Raw genomic sequence first — 11,180 nt, 5'->3', positions numbered from 1 at the left:
TAATAATAATAATAATAATAATAATAATAATAATAATAATAATAATAATAATAATAATAATAATAATAATAATAATAATAATAATAATAATAATAATAATAATAATAATAATAATAATAATAATAATAATAATAATAATAATAATAATAATATTAATAGTAATAATAATAATAATAGTAATAATAATAATAGTAATAATAATAATAATAAATTTTAATACTGTATTTATTTATTTATATGCGTATAATAATATATATTCTATTATTATATTACTTACTAAGTATATTACAATACTACTAACAGTACAGCCTTATTATTTTCCTTTCTAAATGGCTGCTACTATTCAGACTTCACCTATCCAGCAGCTGGTGGTATGTATTATATTTATTTCTTTCATTTATACATTTTCCTATAGTACTTGCATCTCTTCCTAACAACTTAAGCACTTCTTGCGTTTTCCTTCACTAGCAAAATCTAAAATGCTTCTTCCCTTAGGATCTATTTGACTCTGTCCTTGACGAGTCCCTGGTCATTGCTATTGCAAATGACTACGATGTGTCTACCGCCGCCGGCTATAGTACTGCCTGCACGATCCTGCAGAATCTCGCGCAAGATGCCAACATTGAAGAATCCAGTGGTTTCGACCCAAGTGCCGTACACCGACTTCAAGAAGATGAAAATAGACAGGTAGTAGATATTGAGCGCTCAGCCAGCACAAGCAGTCTCAATAGGAAACAGTTGAGTGGCCAAGGATCGATCGACCCGGAAAATACGACATCTTCACTTCCTTTCTCTGCGGAGTTCGTGCTTCCAGATCGTGAATTCTCAAATTCTGGACTGCTGGAAACAGATATTCTACAGTTGCAGGATTTATTCCCTGATTTACAAGGTTGGGCTATTAGGCATGCACTACTTGAATCAAATGGCGTCGTTGCGACTGCTTTGGATACCCTCCTCAGTGTACAATATCTACAATCCGCCACTTCTCAAAGGACTGCGTCAGATGCACTTTCCAGCGCTGGTGACACCAAGATCGAGAATCTTGGTGGCAACCGTAGTGTATACGGATATGACGCAGCAAGAATGACCGATGGCGAGGCCAGCATGAGTAATGCAAAGACGCTGAAAAGTGAGTTGATCCTGGTGTCTGCCACACACTCCGTGAGTTACTAAATAGAGTGGTGTTATCACAGCTCCCGCTGCTATCGTCTACATATCCAAGCGTTTGAATATGTCTCCTGAAGAAGTGTCTATAATATATGCCGAAAACGGCAACTCTAAAGTGGCTACCATCCTCGGAATCCTGGATCAGTTCCTCATACAGAAAGAGACCGAGTCCCCATCAATTGTAGAGAAAAAAGCCATAGATGATCTCAAACAAAAGCACCGCAATACCCCAGACGAGTACCTGCGGGTTATCGTCCGGATAACTGGGCCGGGTTCTGCATATGCTGCGGAACTCGCGGCACAAGTGAACGCGTACTTCAGCAAAAGATCGATGAACCAGAAACTCAAACTGAATTATAGACTAACACCGCTGCCACACGAAGATCTCGAAGGATCAATAGAGACAGTCACTAATACCCAGGCTGAAGGAAGGAGTCCTCGTCGAGCTAATTCGATATCAACTTCTGGTGCCGGAAAAGATCTCGACAAGGCTCTGCAAATATCAAACAATCTACATAGGCAGAAACAAGATGCGATTGCATCTGCTGCAAGTCTCCATCGGCGCGGGGCTTCAAACCCGCTGTATCGACAGGCAGCAGGCTATTATGCGCAACAGGCTCGCGAACACGCAAAGCATGCCCAAGAAGCTACGTCCACTGCGGCAGACATTCTAGTTGACCAACAAAGCACCGATAGGACAGTTGATTTGCACGGCGTGTCCGTCCAAGATGGAGTGCGAATTGCTCGTCAACGAGTTTTGAGTTGGTGGAAAGATTTACGTGCTCGGGAAAAGCCAGTGTTAGACAAAAGTCTCACTATTGTTACTGGCTTAGGCCGTCATAATGCAAGTGGAATTTCACCACTCCGACAGGCTGTGGCTGCTGCACTTGCGCGGGACGGGTGGAAGTATACAGTAGAAACAGGGAGGTTTGTTGTTTCAGGGCGAGGGAAGTACTGAAATTGAGAGTAGATCTAGCTAGGAATTACGATTAAAGTAAAAGAAAATATTACAAAAGGAAATAACATAATTCAAGAATATCAGGTATGCTGAATATTATGAAAGTATTAGTTTAATTAACAAAAATTATTACTGTGCTTAATAGTTAAGATTCATAATGGTAATAAAGGCAGTTATTTCTAAGTTTATACAATGTATAAATGTATAAATACACGGATAATGACGTTATGAAAATCTTGGTATTATTGCGTTAGTAGGTTTCCTTTTAGTACGCTACTAAACTTATTGCCATTAGCACATTTTTGCTTGCCTCAGAACCATCCTAACGTTTACATCCGCTGACGATTGCGCACCCGGATCATTCAATTGCTTCAATACACTCCAATACTGCCTTTCTTTTCCTTCACATTTCGAAATGTCTCGCGGCGGCACTACCTTATATGTCACAGGCTTTAGCCACGGCACCCGCGCCCGCGATCTCGCCTACGAATTCGAACGGTACGTCAACCACGCCACGCTCACGCGCACGCTTTCGCTCTCGTCCTCGCCCTCGTCCTCGCCCTCGTCCTGTCTTGTACCGCCCCGAGGAACTCCTTTCGATCGACAGATTTGATACACCGTCGATGTCGATGTCGATGCCCTCGCAACCCTCCCCCCCCCGTTGACGCCTGAACCTACCTCTCCCTTTTCCTGCCGTGTTGGTCGATGCGCTTCATTTATCGCCCGAAGTTGTTCTGTGCGAACCGATAGTTAGATTGCACCTCCTTTCGTGTGCATACAGTCAATGAAAATGCCCGATAAACGGCTGCCCCGTCGACTGCGCCCTCCGTGTCTGCATTGTGATGGCATGGCTAATGATGAGTGTCGAATAGATATGGGCGCCTAGTCCGCTGTGACATTCCCGCGCCTCGATCTACTTCCAGCAGACTGTGGGTAGCTTGATACTCTTGAGAAGCAATCGCTTTGCTAACGGCTTCCAATAAGATTTGCCTTCGTGGAATATGAAGACAGGCGCGATGCCGATGACGCATACCATGAAATGCACAACAAACGTATTGGCCGAGATGATTTATTGAAGATCGAGGTGCGTGTGCAATGATATAATTTTTTGCCATTGCTAACGTGCTTATAGTGGGCTAGAACACCTCCTTCAGCCTCATGGCGCTTCGAATCTGGGCGTGATCGTGATCGTCGTGGACCTCGATCTCCTCGCCGTGGCCGGTCGCCCTCCCCCCGTCGCAGTACCCGTGACTATTCTCCGCGCAAAGACGAACGTCGGGATCGCGACAGAGACTATGATCGCGACAGTCGAAGGGACCGAGATCGCTCTAGAAGCCCTGAACACCGGTAGGTTTTTCGAACAATCAATGGTATTTTGGAAGTTGACATTTTTTTTTTTTTGCATAGCGACCGAGACCGCGATACAAAAGATGAGCGCGATGATCGCGACCGAAAGGAAAACGGAACTAACGGCGACGAAAGAAAAGGTAGCGCGGCATTTCCCGGATCTGACCTTTCCAATTAAGAACTCAATACTGACATCTCCCAGCTGAGAGTCCTCTTCCCGCTCATGACGATCTTGATGTTGCTGAGTAGTAGAAGCCACCAATGTCGAAATGTAATCACGGTAGTAGACCGGTTGCCTGGAATCTTAACAGTACTGCTCTCTTTTCTGTCCACATTTTCCTCTCATCTGTACAATGCTCGGATCTCCAGATATTTTCTACATTCAAGCACATGAAAGATATCTTTCGTGAGATGCGAGATACCTGGTACAAGACCAAAATTTGTGCTGGTTATAATGGTGTTCGAAAACGCGCCTTCAACGGTTTGCGATACTGAAGTATTGTAACTAATACCTATCTAGTAATAAAACAGTTATTTTTTTTTCCAAGTATGCCACTAGAATAACTGCACTTACTTATGCTCAATAGCATGTAAGCGTTGTCTTAGTCGAACAATTACCTTTATCGATAGAACACCTCATTCAGCAAAAAAGTTAGGATATACTAGTATATAGCTTGAATACAGGGGGGCCATCTTTTCCACTAACATTACGTGTATGCCTAGCAGGCAACTACGTAATTTAGCTATGGATAGCTAGGCTGCCTTGGTTAGAGGGGAATGTGGCTGTGTGGGGTTGCTGGCGTCAATTGTCTGACCCCCCTCACTACTAGCTGGCTAGTCATTACTGCGAGCAGATTACGCAGCTCCTTTGTTCTGAACATTGACTCGACATTGACTCGAAGAAAGATCACCAAGGTTTCCAGTATGAATGTCCTTAAGCTTCAGAGGTACGTTGAATGTTAATCGGCCATGGCCTCACTCGGCCTTGATCTAATGCGTTTGATAGGAAGTTTCCTCAATTTCCTCAGAATGAGATCTTCCAGCTTTCCGACGCCTTCCAGCGGCTGGACGTAGAAGACCGGGGATACCTCGACGAAGCAACGGCCATTAAAGCCACCCAGCAAAGCGAAAATCAGCCGTATGATGTTGTCAGACAAGCTTTGAAGGAAGTAGATCTCGACTCTTCACGGCGAGTAGAGCTCGAAGACTATGTCGGAGTCAGTTAATCCATGTCTTGCTTCGCAACTCCTCTAACACTTGCCAGCTTATTTCTAAATTGCGCGCTGGATCGACCGCGCAAAAACGTCTCTCTACTGGTCCTGGGCCAGCATCTTCTGGAGCTGGCGCCACCCAAGGCCATGCCTCAAAGGGCAGCGTAAGCGGCAAAATCCAAGTCCAGGGATCAAATGCGAACACTACGCATACAATCAACGAAGACGAGAGAACAGAGTTTACCCGCCACATTAACGCGGTCTTAGCTGGTGATCCGGACATTGGTAGCCGACTTCCGTTCCCTACCGACACGTTCGAGATGTTCGACGAATGTAAAGATGGTTTGGTTCTTGCGAAACTCATCAACGACAGCGTTCCGGATACTATTGATGAGCGAGTTATGAATATGCCCGGCCGGAAAACCAAAACTCTAAATGCTTTCCAAATGAGTGAGAACAATAACATCGTCATTGAATCATGCAAGGGTATTGGGTGCTCTGTTGTCAATATCGGAGCAGGAGATATCATTGAAGTTCGCGAGCATCTTATTCTCGGTCTCATTTGGCAAATCATTCGACGAGGCTTGCTGGGAAAAATCGATATCAAGCTGCACCCTGAACTCTACCGACTCCTGGAAGAGGATGAGACTCTAGAGCAGTTCTTGAGACTGCCTCCTGAGCAGATTCTGCTTCGTTGGTTCAACTACCACCTAAAAGCCGCCAATTGGCCCAGAAGGTATGTGCACAATTGTTTTCCTAAGGGACTATCACTAACTCTTTGGCCTCGTCTAGAGTGACAAACTTCTCGAGCGATGTGAAGGACAGTGAGAACTACACCGTCCTCCTCGCGCAAATTGGAGGAGAGTATGGCTGCACACGAGCTGCTTTGCAAACCAGAGATTTAACGCAGAGAGCCGAAGAGGTGTTGCAAGAAGCCGATAAGCTTGGATGCCGCAAGTTTTTGACTCCGTCATCATTGGTAGCGGGCAACCCGAAACTGAACTTGGCATTCGTCGCTAATCTCTTCAATACCCATCCTTGCCTTGACCCTATTACCGAAGAGGAGAAGTTGCAGGTCGAAGATTTCGACGCAGAGGGAGAACGCGAGGCGAGAGTCTTCACTCTGTGGCTAAACAGCTTGGATGTGCAGCCAGCTGTAGTCTCGTTTTTCGATGATTTGAGGGACGGCTCGGTTCTTCTACAGGCATACGACAAGGTCATTAAAGGGTCTGTTAACTGGCGCCACGTTAACAAAGCTCCCGCTCATGGAGGCGAAATGCTCAGATTCAAAGCTGTCGAAAACACAAACTATGCTATAGAGTTGGGCAAGCAGAATGGATTTTCGCTCGTAGGCATTCAAGGAGCAGATATTACGGACGGCCAAAGAACGTTGACACTTGGACTTGTGTGGCAACTCATGCGAAAAGATATTACGCTGACGCTATCTTCTCTGGCACAAAATCTCGGCAAGAGAGAGATAACTGACGCCGAAATGGTCAGATGGGCCAACGATATGTCAAAGAAGGGCGGTCGGAACTCATCTATTCGGTCATTCAAGGATCCTGCGATTGGCTCTGGTGTTTTCCTTCTGGATGTTCTCAACGGCATGAAGAGCAGCTACGTGGACTATGACCTTGTGACTCCCGGCCAAACGGAAGAAGATGCATACATGAATGCGAAGTTGAGCATTAGTATTGCTCGTAAGCTCGGCGCGACCATATGGCTTGTCCCCGAAGATATTTGCCAAGTCCGTAGTCGCCTGGTGACGACGTTCATTGGTAAGTTCAATAACATCAAAGGCTGTGCAGCCTTTATTTATCCATGTTCAATTGCTAACATAAGGTGATAGGATCTCTGATGGCAACTCACGGTAAAGCGTAAATTATCTTTCGGGTTCCATTCAAATCCAACAATTTTAAATGGCACTAATTACCACTAAATATTAATTAAATCATATAAATATGTTAATAAAAAAGAATTCTAAGATGACAGCTTCACATCTGTAATTGAGTTGAGGAGCCTATATTGTCAAAGAAAGATTAGTATTTTGTTTCTCTGTTGGCCGTAATTTTAATACAATGGGCCTGCTTACTGTAAGTTTCGGTCCCTCATCTCTCGGTCGAGAGAGTCAACTTGTTTGGCAGTCAATCTAACTTTGCTGAGCTACTTCAAACGGTTAGTCAAATCGAAACATCAACCTGCGCACGAACAATCATTGCACGATTGGCGACAGTTTACAGGGGCTCTCTTACCAAAGCTAGTGCCGTTGAAGAGTGATCGATTTCTTCACCGTCGGCTGCATTGTCTGCTGCATCTAGACTACCAGTCCCGCCGCTGGTGGACTTGAATAGAGCGGCCTGAGCCTGATGCGTTGTTAGCCAGGGAACGTCTTTAGGTATAAGAAAAGGTACGAGAACTTACCTCTGCCTCCGCTAACTCAGCATCCTTGATTTGTAGCTGACCTTGCAGCTGGTCATTCTGAAGGTCTGCTTCGCCGAGCTTTTTCATGAGCTGCTCAACATTCATCTCCGCTTCCTTCACTTTCTTGTTGGCTTCTTCCACTAGTGTGGTCATGCTATCATTCAAGTCGCTATAATCTGCGTGAGCCGTCTTCTGTTTCAATTCTGACGTTATCCGCAGCTCTTCCAAGTCCTTGGACGTCAGAATCAAGCTTTCTCGGGTAGCGGTATATTTCTCTTCCATATCGGCAAGGTTATCTTTGGTAGACTTCAACTCAGCCTTAGTAACAGCCAAGGCCTCCTGGAACGTCTTGGTTGTTGCAACAAGTTCAGCCTTCAGGGTGTTGATAGCTGTCATATCAGGTTTGGCGGTCTGAATGGCGTCTAGCTCAGCAAGTGCGGTCATTCGCTCTACTTTTTCTAGAGCAAGCTGCTGGCCGACGTCATCTGCTTCTGCTTGGACAAGGACTAGCTGCTCCTGTGCCGCTTTCAGTGAAGCATGAAGAGTGGCATTGGTGGAAGCCTGAAGTGATAGTTGTTCCTCTGCTGCTTTCAACGAGGCTTGGAGAGTGGCATTAGCGGAAGCCTGGAGTGAAAGTTGCTCTTCCGCGGTTTTCAGTGAGGCTTGGAGGGTTGCAGTGGTGGAAGCCTGAAGTGAAAGTTGTTCTTCCGCGGTTTTCAATGAGGCCTGGAGAGTTGCATTTGTGGAAGTCTGATGTGACAATTGCTCCTCCAGGCTCGCACTCTGAGCTTTGACTTCATCTAGAGTAGCCCTGGAGCTCGCGTTTTGAGACTTAGCTTCTTCTAGAGTAGCCTCGAAGCTCGCCTTCTGAGCCTTGGCTTCGCTTAAGCTGGTCTCCATTTGCGCATAAGCGACTGTTAGCTCTTCTAGTTTTTGGGTTACTTGGAGTCCCTCTTCTTTCAGTGCAGCCATAGCATCTGCGTGAGCAGTGGTGAGTTTCTCAATTTCAGCAGCGTGTAGGCTAAGCAATTCCTGCTTTGAGACTTCATACTCCTCCGCACTCGTGGATTTCGCATTTTCAAGCTGTGCTGCCACCTCTTCAAGCTTCGTATGCAGCGCAGCCAATTCCTCTGCATGTTGACTAGACGTCGTCGTTAGAGTAGATTGGTGTGCAGCAAGCAGCCCTTGTGTTTCTTCCTCGTGAAGCTTCTTAAGGTCATCCAGCACCTTCTCGTGGAGCCCACTTTGCTCTACCGATGTAGCTTCTCCATCTGCAAGTGCGAGCCGCAGTTGTTCGTCGTATCGAGCTTTGATAGACTCTAGTTCTTTAGCGTGAACGTCCAATGTTTCCAAAGCTTGGGTTTTGGCAGCTGCCAGCTCTTCGTCATGACGATGTCTCAAATTGGCCAGCTGCTCTTCATATTCTCGTCCTTTAGACTCAAGTGAGTTAAGCGCTGATAGCCGGCGCTCTTCCGACTCTGCCAGAGCAGTTGTATGCTTCTCTGATTCTTCGGTCAAGGAAGCCTGCAGATCGTTGTGCAGCTTTTCCAGTTCTTCAAACTTGCGTTTAAAGAAAGCATCGCCGCGAAGGCTTTCGATTTCATTCTCATAATCTTGAGAAATTTGCTTCAAACGCTCATCGTGCATTGTTTTTAAACTGGAAATCTCCTCATCCCTGCCAGTCAGCGTGGCTTTCATGTCGCTAATTGTGGCTTGTAGCTCAGTCTCAACTTTGCGGGCAGATTCTAGCTCCGTCTCTCGGTTGATGAGTTCGCTCTGGATCTCCGCTACCAGAGACTTTCCATCGTCTTTACTGGCTTCAGCACTCTTCGCGGCCGTCTCGGATGTAGCGAGCTTAGATTTAACATCTGCAATCTCATTTTCGAGATCGGATAGTCTGCTGGTCAACGCATCGCGCTCGGATGTGATGGCGTTGATAGTCGCTTCCAAGTCGGCTTTTGAAGCAGTCAGCTCATTCACCTGGTTCTGAAGATTTCGAATGTCTGCTTCGAATGCTAATCGCAAGTCTGCGTCTGTTTTGTCTGAGTCTGCTTTATCTGAAATGGAGGCTTGCAGCTTCTCAACTTGGGCAGTATAGTCTTGTTTGGTCTGCTCAAGTTGAGCCTCGGTTGCTTTGAGTTTCTCCTCATTCTCAACCTTGAGATTTTCAAGCTCTTTTTTCAGTGCCTCTAGAGCTTCTCCTCCTTCGTCTTTGATGCGAGCAGCCTCAATAAGCTCGTCATCTACAGTACGAAGTTTCTCGGCTTTCTCTTGTAGTTGAGCTTCCAGGTCACGTATGACGGCATCGTAATCCGGTTTCGGGCCATCTGGCGCGACCTTGGGCTCACTTGGAGATTCGCCCTCGTCTGATTGCTGGCCGCTGCTCTCTAGCTGCTGGCGAAGTTCAGTTACAGTGCTTTCGAAGGTGCCCAATTCCACCTTGAGAGATTCGATTTCTTTATCTCTCTCGGCTAGCTTGAACGTGAGCTCGTCGAGGACTTTGGGGCTGTCTGGATGCGCCTCAGATCGAACAGATGTTCTTGTTGATGGACGTGAAGCTCCAGTCACTATACCAGGTGCAGGTGTTCTTTTCCTCGCATCCGCAGCGGCATTCGACGAAACAGTACCCCGGGTCAATCCTGCCCGAATCGCTGCTACTGATTCGGATGCTCCCGTTCTAGTGCGCGAAGCAGCTGGTTTGGGGCTTGCAGCACCAACACCCACAGTAGATCGACGGCTCGCTATAGTGCTGCCAGTGACCCCGGTTTTCTTCTCTCCTGCGGCTCCCGCTGAGTTTGAGACTACTGTGCTCTCTCTTCGCGACGCAGACTTGGGTTTCTGGTCATCTTCACTTGCACCGACACTGGGGGCACTTCGATGACCTATCGTCGACGTGGAGGCGGTAGATCGGTGCGCCGAAGTGGACGAGCGAGTCGGCTGTTTGTTCAGAGTAGCCGCAGATCGCGCCGAGGCAGTTGTCCGAGCCACAGTCGAAGTAGCGGTTGCGCTGGCATAGCGGGGAGTGGCTCTTGCTGCTGGCGCAGAGGTAGAGCCAGCTTTATCGCTAGCGGGCGGTTCAGCCCCCTCAGCAGCTCGGTCTTTAGTGGGAGCACTGTTATTGTCGCTAGGCTGAGCAACAGCAGTTGACACCTCGCTCTCTGGCATTGTGAGACAGTTTGATATGTGTTACGACGTGCTGGCGGTACTGTAGGCCTTGTTAATACCACTCTGTCGAGAGACGGCGAGCTGGAGCAGGCATACCTCGTGGAAAACGCGATTCTCGTTAATCAATATGTTCTCTATATGGTCATGATATGTAGTCGTGGGTCGCGTAAAGCGTGGTTCAAAAAAAGCAAAAAAGTCGTCCCTGGTCTGTAATGACTACAAGAGCTTAGCGAACTTGAAGTCTTGAGTCTGGGAGGAGAAGAAAAATGAAAGAAGAAAAGAATGTTCTGCCGGCGGTCTATAAGATATCAGCTTGGGAGCAGAGCAGTAAAAGGGGCATGAACTACGGAGTAGCCCCACCGTCTCCCCCGCCGACCCCTCCAGGGTAAACTGCACTTACACCGATTTTATGCTGCAGGCAGCTGACGAGCAGTGTGTGGCATGGAGTCTTTAAGCGTCGGGGTAGTACCTACCGTGAGGTTTTATAGTGTTGCACAGGAGGTTTAAAATATATATACTAGCACTCACGAAAAGGGAGAGGAAAGATGGCTATCAGCTGCGCGTGCCTGATTCTATTGCTTACTTCTTCTAGATTCAATACGCGGGTGAGAGCCAGTGCACATGTATACCGCGATAAAAGCAGCTGATCCGATAGTGTGAGTAGCTGTGCTGCCAAATATGCGCCGAATAAAACAGCCGCCTCGCATGTGTATTTTAACGCTCACGCGGGGCCATCCTATTGATGCCTAGGTACCAAGTAAATACTACTAGTACTACCGGGTGCTGCTATTTCATACACCTACCTTAGGTACCTGCGTTTAATTCAAGCAAGCCATGGCTTGTTCTTAGCCATCCTGATACTGCTAGGTCACCCAAGTTGCTGAGCTATCTAGCGGCTGAGGTACTATTAC

General features: G+C 46.9%; 3 protein-coding genes across 3 annotated transcripts; 2 read left to right on the top strand and 1 right to left on the bottom strand.

The window, feature by feature from the left end:
• Window positions 1–329: 329 nt before the first annotated feature.
• Window positions 330–2,125, top strand: TGAM01_v210737 (hypothetical protein; the record flags this gene model as incomplete). Its single annotated transcript, XM_018807355.1, has 3 exons — window positions 330–371; window positions 496–1,129; window positions 1,194–2,125. The coding sequence occupies 3 exons, from the start codon at window positions 330–332 to the stop codon at window positions 2,123–2,125; spliced, it is 1,608 nt and encodes a 535-aa protein (XP_018659521.1).
• Window positions 2,126–2,540: 415 nt separating this feature from the next.
• Window positions 2,541–6,564, top strand: TGAM01_v210736 (fimbrin; the record flags this gene model as incomplete). Its single annotated transcript, XM_018807354.1, has 10 exons — window positions 2,541–2,623; window positions 3,110–3,209; window positions 3,258–3,472; window positions 3,533–3,612; window positions 3,675–3,717; window positions 4,303–4,419; window positions 4,479–4,689; window positions 4,737–5,419; window positions 5,476–6,461; window positions 6,533–6,564. 10 exons carry the CDS (start codon window positions 2,541–2,543, stop codon window positions 6,562–6,564), a joined length of 2,550 nt encoding a protein of 849 aa, XP_018659520.1.
• A 99-nt stretch (window positions 6,565–6,663) lies between these two features.
• On the bottom strand, window positions 6,664–10,269 carry TGAM01_v210735 (hypothetical protein; the record flags this gene model as incomplete). Its single annotated transcript, XM_024550859.1, has 4 exons — window positions 6,664–6,703; window positions 6,776–6,846; window positions 6,936–7,046; window positions 7,105–10,269. 4 exons carry the CDS (start codon window positions 10,267–10,269, stop codon window positions 6,664–6,666), a joined length of 3,387 nt encoding a protein of 1,128 aa, XP_024404404.1.
• Between the last annotated feature and the right edge of the window lie 911 nt (window positions 10,270–11,180).

The sequence above is a fragment of the Trichoderma gamsii genome (assembly GCF_001481775.2).
Source record: "Trichoderma gamsii strain T6085 chromosome Unknown Scaffold_70.2, whole genome shotgun sequence".
Classification (NCBI taxonomy): domain Eukaryota; kingdom Fungi; phylum Ascomycota; class Sordariomycetes; order Hypocreales; family Hypocreaceae; genus Trichoderma; species Trichoderma gamsii.
This window is presented reverse-complemented; position numbering and strand designations above follow the sequence as displayed.